Genomic DNA, 15,202 nt, shown 5'->3' with positions numbered 1-15,202 from the left:
GTTTCTGAGGACAGTGATGTCCTAATGTAGGTCAGAGCTGATTGCACTGAAAAGGACGATTCAGTAGCACTTAGGCATTGCTGACATTTCTACTCTAATGTGGATTCCCAGTAAAAGTCTTTGTGAGGTTGTACTCAGGCACAGTGGTACTTTGAACTAAATGTTAATGTTAGCATGCTAACATGCTCACAATGACAATGCTAACATGCAGAAGATTAGCAGGTAATGTTAACCATGTTCGCATCTTAAGTTTGGTTATCATACTAAAAGTTGTTAATTAGCACTAAAGTACAGCTGAGGCTGATGGCAATGTCATTAGTTCTATTTGACACAGGCTCCATCCTCCACTGGACTCTATGATGAATTTGGTTCATTCCATTTCGCATGGAGTGTCAGAGCTAGCCAGTGGTGCATAACACACACACACACACAGATGTTGCCCCTGTTGTGGCCACTGTTACTGCTTTGTCATGGAGCAGGATGAACAACATACCTCTCTGGCTGAATGTGTGGAGTCAAGTTGAATTATCTCTTTGTCAGGGAGAAATACACCTGACACACACTTATCCCAGAGTGAGCTAAGTGCATGTGTGACATGTCTTTCCTAATCGATATCTACACAGGAGACGAGGAGAATTGAACACAATAATGCAAAGCCTGCTGCTGTGTTCACAGAGCGGCCAGTGGTGGTGCGTTCACAGACCGTTCCTTTCATACTGGCCTTTTCTCTGCAGTGATGTTCAGAGACATCACAGCGCTGTACCGGTGCATGAGCGCTATATTCGATGTGATGCTGTCAGAAAGCACACCTCACCCGATGTAGCGGCTCTGACTAATACGCTTGCCTCCCGTTGTTGCCATTGTTATAGCCACAACTTCCAGACTGACGCTACGCAGCTGGTCGCTCGTCCCCTGACGCAATTTTATGAGGTGTGGCTATGTGAGTGCGTATTGACAGAGCGGATGGACACTAAAACTGGGTTATTCTCTCCAGGTCTGCCTTGTTCCTACTCCATTCATGGGTGTCAAGGAGGTGAGTCTATCCTCCCGGGAGGAAACAGACTCCCTCTCAGCAGAGATCCAGGACCTATTACAGAAACAGGCTGTGTCTCTTGTTCCCACTCACACTCACAACGGACAAAAGGGGTACCTGGTTCCCAAGAAGATGGGAGATTTCAGACCCAGGGGATAGCCTACAGGTATAACAGACTGCCATTTGGCTATTCCCTGGCCTCCCACACCTTCAGCAAATGTGTGGACACGGCGTGATTGAGACATAAGGGTCGGTGTTCCTTTACCTCGACGACCTCATCATGGCCACATCCAAAGAATTGGCTATGTTCCACACAGCCCAGTTGATTTTGCACCTAACCCAGTCAGGGTTCGCAATCAACTGGAAGAAGAGCAGCCCCCAGCCTCAACAACAAGTGGGATATCTGGGGGTTGTGCTCGACTCATGCAGAATGCTGGCTGCCCTGTTGGAACTCAGACAGAGTTCACAAACTGTGGCAGGGTGCAACAGTGACAGCACTGACCATCATGCAGGCACTGGGGTTCATATCAGCAGCCCACCTAGTGGTGCCACTGGGGCTGCTGCACATGCGACGCCTGCAGAGGTGGTTTGCTACCCTTCTTTTGGATGCCAGGAAGCACAATCTTGGTGACCATTCCTCCCTCAGTGCAGGATGACCTGCAATACTAGAGGTCATACTAGGGGACAGTACCTGTCACAGGGAACACTGCTGGGATAAATGACTTCCTACGTCTCAGTGCTCACACGTCCCTGATGGGATGAGGAGGGACTTGCCTGGGGAGGGCAACTTCAGTCTGTATTCTTTGTCCTCCAACACATCAAACTTCAAGAAGACATGTGTTAATGAGGACCAACAACCACACCGTGATGGTCTACATCACCAGGCAGGGCGGAGTTCAGTCCGCTGTCTTGTTGGGGATGGCAGAGGACCTGCAGAGATGGGCCTCAGAGCATCTGTTGTCTAAAGGCCTTCCATGTCCCGGGACTGGAGAACAGGGGGACTTACCTCATGTCGAGGGGTGGCCCCCCGCCAGACAGTGGAAATTTCACCCCGAGGTGGTGAAGCAGATCTGGGGCCAGATCAGGAAAGCAGAAGGCACCCCCACCACCCCCTGTGATTCTCCCTGACGCTGCAAGATGAACCACCCCTGGGGGTGGACATGTTTGCACACAAGCCATGGCCAGAAAAGCTGCTTTATACTTTTCCGCCCCTCCAGCTCATTCCTCTCCTGTTGGAGAGAGTGAGACAGGAACAGTTGGCTGTCATCTTGATGAGGTCCAGGTCACCACTCGGCACAGTGGTACAAAAAGATGACTCAAATTCTGGCGGCCCAGCCTTAAACAATCCCCCAGTTTTGGGGGCTCTGTCCCAGGAGGCAGGGGCATTCTGCCCATTTTGGGCCAGCCCCTCCTGGCTTGGCCCCTGAATGGACTGTGTATGAGTTGCACAGACCATTCAGGTGGCGAGATTGGGATCCACCACTGTCTGTGATAGGGCAAAGTGGTTGGGATTCCAATACTGGTGCAAGAAAAGGAGGTTAGATTCCCTGACATATGCAGTTGGTTCTATTCCCTCCTTTTTGCAGTGTTTGCTGGACAGAGGGCTGTCTTGTGCCACTAACAAAGTGCATGCAGCAGCTGTCTCTTCCTGTCACAAGGGTTTTGGTGACAGACCAGTCTTTAGCCACCCTCTTGTGAAACGTTTCTTGCAGGGGGTCAGGAGACAACGCCCGGTGATGTGTGCTTCTACCCCCCAGTGGGAATTGCCTCCGGTGCTTGAGGCTCTGGTCAAGGATCCTTAAGAGCCTCTGGGGCACTCCTCTCTGAAGGTGTTGTCACTCAAGACATCTTTGCTGCTTGCTCTGACCTCAGCTAAGAGAGTGTTTGAGCTAAGTGCCCTGTCAGTTCACCCCAGCTGCATGCTGCTTTGCTGTGACTGCAGTGAAGGAGAGTAGTACCCACAGAGTGGGTACTAGGCGCCTGAACGACGGAGCTAGTGGAACACATGCATCCCCCTAATTCAATTAGGGGGATGCAAAATAAACTTATCATCATACAATCCCTGCAATCAGGTGATCATATTTAAGCAGCCTATATCAACGATAATTTTACTATTTTCAGCAACTGACAAAAACAAGTTATAAAAAAATAATACATTTTTGGACCACCCTTTGAGTTAGTTCAGTTGAACTCATCGCTGATCATTTGCCACAGCATGCTGTGTGAATCACAGTCTGTCAATCCACACAGGAGTCTGACTATTTGCAAAGGTGAGAAACATGCCATTTCGCTTCACTGCAATCACCGACCGAAAATAGAACATAGGAAAAGATAGGCTAGCATATGTTGAATGAACCTGCTTGGCCCACGGACTCCAGCCAAACGACTGATTAGCTAAAAGTAGGATTGTACTGTTGCCAAAATGCCGAACTGATTTGAGAGTCAACATAAGCTAACTTTGCCAGCCTGCCCAATTAACGTTAGCTTCCTGATCAGACAAGATTTGGCTGTGAAGATGGGACGTTCCCAAAGGAACCGAATCAGAGTCAGCTCTTTAAAGTGTAACATGGCTATTAACAGGGCTGCCAACACTCACACATTGACCATGAGACTCATGCAATTGACACTTTTCACATGGTCTCACAGCAGTTAACGTCACAGCGCAAAAAAAGGACACTGATAGTGTACAGGCAGACAAAGCAGAGCAGTACAGTGCAATAGCAGCACCATGCAGCAGTGAGTTATTCAGACCATCGCTCTCTCGCTCTAAAACTTTCTCGCAATTCCTAATAATAGGTTCTTAGGTTAGGTTAATCCAAGAGATTAGGTGGTGTAGAAATGCAGGAAATTTGTCTTAAATTACATTTTTCTCTGGGGGAGGACTCCCAGACTCCCTCGCCAATTATGTATCTTTCCAAGTTTGCTCCCCTATTTTAAAACATAACCTAGTTCTGTTGGTATTTGCTCAAAAAGCAAAGAATTGGACAAACTGAAAGTTACGCTCTCGATGGAGAGTCAAAGGATCACCAAAGTTATTCCAATTTATTTTAAGGGGAACATGAATGTCTGTATCAAATTTGATTACATCCATCCAAAGTTGTTGAGACATTTCCCTCTGAACCAAAAAAGTAAACGTCATGGTTGTGCCACATGAAAAGTCTGAGGATCACCAAAGTCAGTAGGATTCAGATATTTCAAAGTGATGACTGAGATCATTTAAGACAATCACTGATTTTTTGGTTGTAATACAAACTAAATCATGGATGATAGTTGAATATTGACTGTTACAATTTTGAAAATTAACATTTTCAGCTCATTACAGTAAAACTCAAAGGATGTGATTATTATTGTAAGAAATATGTAATTATTGTAAAGGCTAAACTACAGTTTATTGGTTAATGTGGCTACTTACCTAAAGGTTCCTTAAGTTAGACAGTACATCATTACATGTCCACTGATTTCTATCACTGTTATATACTATACATATATAAGCAAGATTTTACACTTATCAGTAATGCTATGGGACACAGACTGCATGGGACAGCACTGGCACAAATGTGGCAACAAAGGAGATTACATTTTCACACTGATCACTGCATGATTAGTTAATACACTTTGTGTGTGTATGTGTGTGTGTGTGTGTGTGTGTGTGAACCCTCAGAGCCTCCAGCCATCGCAGTGTCATGGAGGAATGTTTCAGACCATGGGGTGGTGCTGGGTCACAGTGTGAGAGCCGTGGTGGGAGGACGAGTCACCGTTCGCCTGGGTGCCAACCTCACTCTGGACTGCCCCGTCACTGGTAGGTCACAACACTGCATCATTTAGGCTGAATTCACACCAAATCAGGTGTTGCGGCGAACATGCCAATTCTCCCACTCATTTGAATGGGGGAAGTGTGTTTGGGCTGTGGGGGTGGGCACTGCAGGGGAGCCGCTGCAGCAAGAAAGTTACAGACACTGCAGGACTACAGGGAGGAAACACACATCTAATACCAGTGAAAAGAAGCCTGAACAGGATGAATTAAGTTTTAGAAGGAACCTTGCTGCGTGTCACATTTTGTAGAACAATAAATACTTTTTCTTTTAAAGAGCAGGTTCACCCAAATTAAAAAAAACAAACTTTCGAAGCCAGGTACAATCAGTGAGCACATTTTCTCTATTCATACTCGATGCTACCAAACCTGCAATCTCATCGTGATGACAAGACTCCAGTTGCTCACCAAGAAATTGTTCCAGTATGCAGCTCATCCCTCTAAATCCACATATTGTTGTTTTTACATTTATTTATGTTTGTGTGGAGATTAAACAAACAAAGTGTGGTAATTATAGAGTTTTACAGGAGTTGACAAGCTTTTTTCTTTTCTTTTTTTTTGTACTTGGCAAAGCCAGGCCAGCTGTTTCCCCCTGCTTCCAGTTTTATGATAAGCACAACTAACCAGCTCTTTACTTAAAACACAGACATTAGATAAAGATTTCATCTCACTCTCAGAAAGGAAGCAAAAAAGTGTATTTTCCAAATGTTGAACTATTCCTTTAATCCTTATATGTACAAAAGCAGCTGTCAGTCAGGTTTTATTATTATTTTGTATTTTTTTGGTTTGAACAAATGACCTTCTTCTTCCCCTTCTTCCCCTCTTCTGTCTCGCTGTCCAACTTTGTCATACACACATACACACACGCACACATACACATACACACACACACACACACACACACACATACACAGACACACACACACAGTGCTGACATCATATTGGCTCTCAGTGCGGTTGCCTTTTGTATCCAGCTCAAAATAACTTGTATTACCAGACCTTTTCATCAGCTGGTGATTGGATGAGATGAATGAAGCTGCATGTCAGTGTATATTTTTATCTCTGTGTGTATGCATCTGTGTGCATGTGTATGTGTGTGTGTGTGTGTGTGTGTGTGTGTGTGTGTGTGTATGTATGTCTGTGTGTCTGTCAGCAGTCTGTAAGGCTGAGAAAAACCAGACTGAAAACAGCATCTCATTTGAACGGAAGGTGATAACAGGTAGTGATAGAAAGAGAAATGGAGGTTCAAAGAGCGGTACAAGACAATACTCTCTTTCATTGTGTAGTTTATTGCTTCCTCCCATGCTGTCCTGTCTCAGCTCCTCGGGCTTGGTAGGCTTGCTGATGTCTGTGGCCTCCACTTGAATCTTTCCATTTTTTTCTTTTTTTTCTGCTTGCACCACGTTTTTCTGTCAGCCGGGACTGTTTTTTTTCTCATTTGTTATTAGTTTTTTTAACTATAACCACCACATTACCCAACATTTAATCACATTTTTGTGTTAAGAAATATTAGAGATAGAAAGATATCATTAAAAGAAAACCTTCCAGGTGGTGGGTCCTCCAGTCTGACCACTGAACTGATGCAGACTGATAAAATTAAAATAAAGAAATAAAAACAAGAATAAAATCTTGTGATTAAGTATATGGTAAACAGTCTCTAATTAATCTAAATGTGTGTAAGTGTGCTTTTGCAACCTTGCTCACCAACACACATTTCTAATGACCAACCAACATAGAGGCCCTGGCAAGGGCTAATCCCTTCACCCAGAGGATGCTCCCTTCACACCAAAAGGAGGATGTAGTAAAAAGAATTGTCTCATTTGTTATCCACCTTTTCTAAGAAAACAGTTTTTTGGTTTCTCTTTTTGCACCCAAACAGGTAAAAAGCTAAGCAGTGAAACAACAACAACCCAAAAGTCTCTCTCTATCATACAGTGTCCTCTTCTGTTCATCTTTCTTCCACTGTCTTTGTTGCTCTTTTTCTCCCCCTTATTATGCTCCATTTTTAAACAGGAACTTAGGCTGTGACTGAATATTTCATCACATGGGTTCTTATTATGTGGGCCCCAAGAACAAAACATGCATATACTGTATGGTTACATTTCAACACAGAAAACACAGAGGTTCATGTTAAATAATCAAGTACATTACATGTATTGTTGCACAGTCCAACACAGGAAAGCACATGCATAAGTCACCAAAAAATCTTCATTAATAAAGTTGCAAAGTAGGAGGGGCCACTGGTTCTGGAAGTGGTTTTCCCCATTGTCAAGTCCAGTTAGGAATTATACTTTTAAAGACAACTGAAATATTAACAAGAGAAAACCGTGGGAGATCCCTAAATAGTTAAACAACACATAAAGATGATGTTATGACCGATTGCGCAAATGGTCAACCTATCGTTCCTCAGTAATCAAAATGTATAGCATTGTTGCTATGTGCATTTCATCCATAAACATGGATTCATCCATTGTTTTGTTGACCTCTAATTTACAAAAGTATTGTACTGAAGTACAGTTCTAAAGTTCTGGTACTTCAGTTTACTATATCATTTGTATGACACTTTGATTTTAATCCACTACATTTCTAAAAAGAAATATGTATCTGTCAGCAGTAGTACAGTGTGTGTTCATGGTATTGAAGGAACATGTCTGTACAGTGTGGCTAATTGATGTGTTTTTAATAGTTTTTGGACAACAATGGCACAGAGGACTTATAAATATATATCAGGATTTGGATACACTGTAAATATCTATCTAAAAAACAATTTGTTGTTGGTTTTGCTCTGCACATGAGATTTGGTTACCATATGGAATATTATAGAATATCACCAGGTTTATCCAACAAAATTAAATTAGTATATTAAAATGTAATCATTTATACATAAATGATGCATTAAAGAAATTACAGTTGAAACAATTAACCAATTAGGGTTAGGGTTAGGTAATTAGGGTTAGGGTTAGGTAATTAGGAAAACATTTGATTAACCATTAAATAACTGTCGATTATTTAATAGATTAGATTTAATAGATCATCAGTTATCAGGCAAAAATACCAAAGATCCTCTGGTTGCAGCTTCTAAAATGTGAGGATTTTCTGCTTGTCTGTGTTGTATGTAAGTGCATTGGCCCCTTCCACATGGATCCTATTCCTTGCAATATTTCTGGAAGCATTAATTTCATTTGCTGGTAGCCTTCCATGGTGAACAAATGGTGGAATATTCACTGAAACCTCCTGGGGCAGAATATCTCCTATGAGAAATCCTTTATCAGCAAGAATTATATCGCCTGGTTTGAAGTCTTCCATTATGCCACAGGCACTCACAATGGACTTATCAGACACAGAGCCAGTGAAGGTATGCATTCCTCTATAGGAAGAATAGGTTTGCTGCTGTATGTCCACCTGACTTTTGGTGGCAACTTGAAAATCTGTGCAGGCAATGATCATTCTGCAGTTGGAAAACATCTGGAAGGAGGTTTGCATGCTGGTCTGATTCTTCTCTCTACTCAGGACTTAAGACATAAAAGAGCCTCATGAAGAACATATATGTATATTGGGTAGTCTTAGTAGAGCTTCATTCATGTCATGAAGACCTGGTTCTCCAGTGATAGGCTTGTCACCCTCCATGCATAGAAATAGCTGATGTCTTGTTCCAACAACCTTACATAGTTGACCACAGCTTGGAAGTCACTTTTAACTTGAAGGCCAGTCTCTATCCTTAACAACCTGTCATTTAAAGTGCATGCAGAGTACCTCAAAGACCACATGAAGATACAGAGCCAGTCAGTACTCAAGGTGGAGAGTCAACAACAGTCAGTAGCCCAAGTGGTGAGGCAGTGGAACTCAGGGGTAAAGGGGGTAAAGGTTAACTCCTTTCCTGTTAAAACATACTGACCATGATTTTGAAAGACACATTCTGGAGTTTGAATGTAGCCTTTTATCACTGAGTCTGCATAAAGGGAAAAAACAATTACAAGCTTATAGTTTAAAAGTAATTTTCAAAGCACCAAGGAATTATGAACTTAACTGCTATTAAATACATTTAAACTTAAAGTGTGCATGTGCAGAATGCTTTTACTTTTTTGCCAGATGTTACTAAATCATTGAACAAATATTTATAGCTTATCTGCAATCGCTCACTTTAATCAGTTCGACTGCCTATATTACAGTTCCTGATAACTGAGCTCCATTTCGCTGCTTTTGACTGTAACTCATCTTCCTGTATTATTGTATATTACGTTATTATATGATGACAGTGATAAGAGGACAGCTAGGCGGACAGGCAGGAGAGCAACAAGTAGTCAAATGTTCAGTGCTGGAAACACATTTATTTAGATTTAGACTACAGGCTACTTTGTGTTGGTTTCAGTTTTAGTTGAACTTTGGCTGGAATTATCTTAAATACCAGGATCATTGTTCTGTGTAAGTATCTCTTCTTTCATCCAGCTGCTCTGCAGTGTCTATTACATGTATACATGACAGTGAAATCACATTCTCCAGGAGAAATCTATGTGCTAAAATAACTTTACTATTGAATAGAATTGTTGTTGTAAACTGTTTACAGTGCATATAATTCAGCTCCAGCATTTACACCTCAACTGACAGTTAGCCTGGTTCCATGTTTACACGTTAGCCAATATTTCAGCTACTTTCAATGTTTACACTCAAGCTGACACTTCAACTGCTTTCAGTGATTACGCTTCGCCAGTCATTTCAACCCCTTTAAGCATCTCAACTTAAACTCCTATACATTTACCATGCACAGAATTAACATTTTAAGACACTGAAGACCGATTGAAGTTTGTTCATTTTCACCATAAGTAAGAATATAAACTTTTTTGTTTCGTTTTTTTGGGGAATATTTGACATTGTTCCATAAGTTTCATGGTGTCCTTCAACAGACAGAATGGGGAAGGCTGTAGTGATGGATAGCTACATCTCTTTGCCTTAATTAAATACTGAAAAGGGCTTTCATTCACCTGTGGGGAGCTGTGATGTTAGACATATGTAAGTAGACATAGTCTGCCTGTGCATGTATAAAATATTTAAAAAGAAAGCACAGTGAAAGCTGCATATGGTCTGATTCTCTGAGTCTAACAAAGTCTCTACTCTCTACACCACTGTCAACTTCTGTAAAATATTACCACTATAAAGTATGTAGGTGCATCAGTCCATCTTGTATAGATGTACAGTAGTTGTATGAAGTTCAGCCAAGTTTGCTTCCACAGCTCAGATTCATCTCAGTTAATCAATATCAGCTTCAGGTCAGGCTTACTGTGCCGCCACTGACATTTTTCTTACTTCTTCTATTGTTCTCATGCTGGTTTTGTTACAGTGAGGTTGCTCTAGCCCTTTCATGCTTAGCGTCCACTACAGTGGAAAGATATTTGGAAGCCATTTTGAACCATTTAAGTTGTAGTACCATGTCCCGACTAACAGGTGGTGAACCCCCAGAGTGTTGTTTATAATTCCATCTGAATATCATTTTTGGCTCTCTCCGTCATTTTGAGATATTGAATCATAAATTCAAAATGGCGGAGGGTGGAGGAAATGCACCAAGTAGCTCAGGAATATTTGTTAAATACTTTTATTCTCAGAGGAAAACACAGGTAAAAAAATATATATTTTTCAACTAAATAAGATGTTAGAAATACTTTGATCAAGTTTTTAATAATATTTTTCTTGTACTTTTTTTTCTGTGACTGAAAACACATCTGTCCACTCCAGTGGAAATTATGCACCAAAGGGTACATTCTACCTATTGGGCCTATGACATGTTTTTCTTCATCTTCTCTATTGTTGTTGTTATTTAATGTTCCTATGTGTATCCATATGATTTGCTCTTAGTAATAAAATAATATATATAAAAACATATATATATATATTTGTCTATATTGATTTCCATGAATCACTTTTTACTCCATTGATGCATGGTGTCCACATCACACATGTCTAAATACTATATATTTAAAAAAAAGTTATTGGCATGATTTTTCACTTGTTTAAGAGTAAAAAATAAAAAAAATATTACTCTATGATTTAATAATTCATGCATGAAAGGGCTAGAGTGATCTATTATCTCTCTCTTTCTTTTACATACATTCCTTGCATCAATCTTTTTTTTTTTTACCCCTTTTGATATTTACCCTGCAGTCCTATTATCTGCCCTCTGTTTTTCTTCTGTCACCATCATTCCTATTATTCCATTACTATTATGTATTTTCTTTTCATTCATCTTTTCCCCCCAAGTCCAAGTAATTTAATATAACTTAATTTAATTTCTTACTTACTTCTTCATGTATTTTGACTGAATTTTATTCACATGTAAATGCTATATATATATATATATGTATATAATGAGTTTTTCTTAACCTTTTCTTAAAAGAGATGAAAAATGATGGGACATTCTATTTGCTGTCAAATGTCATGTATGTGTGACTGTTTTCCAAACAAAAAAGCGAATGAAAGAATTAAAACAAACTATGAATCTTCCTTCATTTAGTCCATCTATTAAAAGCAGCTCTGGACAAAGAGGGTCACCATACCTTTGACCTTAGACTTTATTATGTTTCACAAATTAGTTGTATATGAATGTAATTTATAGCAGTCAGGGCTGCATTTATGCCACATATTCTTAAACTCCAGTTCATAAAAAATGGGAATAGTATTAAAAAATATATAATATGAGTTTATTTTCAGCTGCAGTGTGAACACAGCAAGGAACTAGAAGTTCTAAAGTTGCAAATGTTTCAGAACTTTTGACATTTCAAGAGACAGTGAAACTTTTCTTGAGCCTCAACTGTCAGACATTTTTTTCGTCCCTCTCTCTCCTTTGTCAGGTTTTCCTCAGCCCTCAGTGTCATGGCACAGGAAGAATGGGCCGTTGGATGCGGGAGCTGTCTCCCTGCCCTCTGGCTCACTGTGGATAAGGAATGTCTCTCTGCAGAACAGGGGCACCTTCTCCTGCACCGCCACTAACACCATAGGAAAGTCCACTGCCTTTACTGTCCTGCAGGTCTATGGTGGGTTCACAACATCTTCATGTACTTACACTTGTTCAGATACTGAAAAACTGTTTACTTTGATCACGTATGGCGGTCTTCATCTGGAGCAACATTTTGGATTTGTTTGTGTGTGTGTGTGTACAGGTCCATACCCAGCTGGAGGAGGCAGGGTTGTTCCAGTCTCCCAAGAGCTGAACAGGAGAAGGGTCCTCATGGCGTCACGCCGCGGAACGAGTGTCTTCATCAGACCTGGAGACACTCTACGTATAGGTACACACTCACACACACACACATACACAGCCAACTAAACTGGGTGGAGGCAGAAATCTCAGAGACAGACATCTCAAAACCTGCACAAATAAATCCAAAACTATCTACATGGAGAGAAGCCACTAGAGTTGAGTGAGGAAATAGGTTTTTGTAATTGTCTTCTTTTATTATCACATGCATGTCGTCCATCGCACATCTTCAAACAGCAGATAAGTAGCACCATGTGGCAAATCATTTCCCTGCCATTTCCCTTAGTTTGTTCCCTGCTCTTCATAGAAAGTCAAGTGAAAAGGTTCGGGGGTCCATTTCCACATTTAAATCTAAAAAAATAAAATCAAGAAAATAAATGCCACACAAATAAATAGATAAATAAGCCTACCCTTCACTTCTTGCAAGTTATACTGTTACTGTTATTCATGCATAAGTAAATTCACAAACTCTTTATCATAAATAATGGTTAAATGGTTTATATGTATCACACAGTACAGGACGCGCAGTTCATGGTACATTTATTTTTCTTATCCGTTACATTATTCCATATTTTAAACCTTTTCTAACCCTTTTTCCAGTTCAGGGCAATATGTAATATAAGTAATATACACATATCAGTGAAGTTACTGTTTACTGACCTGGAAGTGAAATCTTTAGGTTCTAAGGAAATGTTTACAAACCTCCTTCCAAACTCTTTTATTTTAACACACACATGCAATGAATAACAGTTCTCTGAGACTCATCTCACATCTAAATAAGACATTTGATCATGTTATTTATTGAGTTCAACAGAAATGACATGTCTACATTCTCCAGTAAAACAGAAACAGCTATAACATGGGTTCATTTTTACATCAAAGGTTTAACATCAGACCCAACTTCCAAACTTCAAGTTGAGGCTCTTAAGGTTTCAGTAGAACCAGATAAACTGCAAGCTAGTTATAAAGTAGTGATATTAAACCTCTACTACGGTCATTTTTGGTGATACATACCCCCTAAATCTGCCTACACTTATGTATTTTGTGCAGAATAGATACATCTCCTCTCTTCACATATTTTGTTTCCTCAGAGCTCCTAACAGACTAAAACTGGATAATGAGTTATATATTTTCATACCCTACATATGTCATGTTAAGCCCAAGAGTCTGTATTTGGGCTCTGCCTAATACAGGTACAGTGAACTGACTGTTGAATGTGAGCTTATCAAGGCAACAGGTAAATAAACAGAGCACAGTAGGACTTAACAATGGTATACAGACAAGAGAATGTGACATCATCTAGACATTTTTTATTTTATAAAGTGTGGGGAAAAATAATGTAGCCTAACAACCTTTTCTTGAATTGAAAAATTTAAGACTTTATGCTAAAAGACTTATTGACCTATTTTCCCAAATGTATTTTTACTGTTTTCTTGTTAAACATTTAGATTTTATAATGACTCAAATTTGGGATCACATTGACTATTCTTCCTAAATTTAAATATATAATATTATTAATATTTTACTGCTGCGTTATGGCCTTTTTGTTTTGAACTCAATGTGTGCAGATGTTTTTTAAATATGTGCAGATGTTCTCACACATTTCCTGCTTACAACAGAAGTCTCATTAATCCAAACAATTTGTACAGTTTTGAGTATATAAGCTACTGGGGGGCTGATGGGATAATGAGCAGCAGGTGAAGGTAATTGGGGAATGGCATCTGGTGGACCGGGGGAGAAGGGAAGAGAGTGTGTTGCTGGAGGCAGGGACAGAGGCAGAATGGGCAAATGAAACAAAATAAACAGGACATTTTTATCCTTTCTCATTAAAATCGACATATCAAATTCAGTTTCTTTTTCAAATGTGATGAGTCCTATTATTCATATTGTGTGTGTGAATATTGTCACTTTCCATCATGGAGCTGCTCTCACATTAAGCCATTTCAGCAGGTCATAATAATGTCAAATGTTCATTCATTCAAACAGGTTGTCCTGTGATTCCTGACCACAAACTGCCAGTGCACTGGGACTACAACAACCAGACCCTGAAAGATATTTCAGGTCTGGCCCAGACCCAGGGTCCTGATCTGGGTCAGGGTCTGCAGTACAGGATGCTGGTGGGGGGTCGCGTCCTGGAGGTCAGCACACTCCAGGTGAAGTTCTCAGGCCGATATCGCTGCCAGACCTTCATCAACAGTACCAGACAAATGCTGTCTGCCTGGATATACGTTCATGCTGAAGGTGACCATTTAAATCTGTTCTGTGTGTGTGTGTGTGTGTGTGTGTGTGTGTGTGTATGGGGGGTGGAAAGGGTCACAGTTCGCATGATTATTTACTAAAAGTCCCACATGTGCGCATGTATGTGCATCTGTGTGTGATTAGTACAAGTCAGCCATGCAGATGCAGATGCAGATGCACATGCGCGCGAACAACACACAGTCATGCGTGCACGTACATCTGTGCGTGTGCATCCTGCAACTGCCTGTGCACACGCATGTGCGACTTCAGCTGTCAGGAGCAGGTCAACACTGTTATCACAGAGGCAGGAGAAAACCAGCTGTTTATCTGTGGACCACATTAATACTCTAGTATGATTCATTATTGTTGTTTTATCTGTTTTTGTCATTTATGTAGCTTCATTTGAATTTTTAACATCTTTTTTTATTACTTAAAGTGCTTGTTTTTTATAGGACAGAAATTTTGCTAAATGTTAGTACTTGGCCATAGTAGCATAGTGGTAATGTGCAGGTCGATGGAACAAAATATTGGCAGTTCAAACCCAGCCCAGAGCATATTTTCTTCAGCTTCAGAATCACCATGGTCTGGTCACATTTTTCCATCATGCTGCATAACATAATTCCTTCAAATTAAGTTGGCTAACTTGTTTTGTTTTTTTTTAATTTAATAAAAGTGTAACAATGTATCAGGCTGCAGACTTGAAGAAAGTTTCTTTTTTGTTTTGAGGGGTTTTTTGGGCCTTCTCACATTTTGATTTTGACAGAGAGAACCAAAGTTAATTTTGTGGACAAAATTGATTTTTCAGGAGGCATGTGTGTGGACTTGACATTGGAGAAGGTGTTCACATGTGGTTTGGGGATCCTGTCTCATTTGGGAT

At 40.4% G+C, this 15,202-nt stretch overlaps 1 protein-coding gene across 5 annotated transcripts in view; it reads left to right on the top strand.

The window, feature by feature from the left end:
• The window catches only part of adamtsl3 (ADAMTS-like 3), a 296,275-nt gene that overhangs the window by 260,088 nt on the left and 20,985 nt on the right, over window positions 1-15,202 (top strand). For all 5 annotated transcript variants that reach the window (XM_042405614.1, XM_042405639.1, XM_042405622.1 and 2 more), the window contains 4 exons: window positions 4,695-4,832; window positions 11,684-11,866; window positions 11,993-12,118; window positions 14,074-14,328. In XM_042405614.1, coding sequence (XP_042261548.1) covers window positions 4,695-4,832; window positions 11,684-11,866; window positions 11,993-12,118; window positions 14,074-14,328 — 702 coding nt within the window. The remainder of the gene's footprint in view (window positions 1-4,694; window positions 4,833-11,683; window positions 11,867-11,992; window positions 12,119-14,073; window positions 14,329-15,202) is intronic.

The sequence above is a fragment of the Thunnus maccoyii genome, chromosome 1 (genome assembly GCF_910596095.1).
Source record: "Thunnus maccoyii chromosome 1, fThuMac1.1, whole genome shotgun sequence".
NCBI lineage: Eukaryota > Metazoa > Chordata > Actinopteri > Scombriformes > Scombridae > Thunnus > Thunnus maccoyii.
Note: the sequence above shows the minus strand (reverse complement) of the source record. Positions and strands in the feature narration are given on the sequence as shown.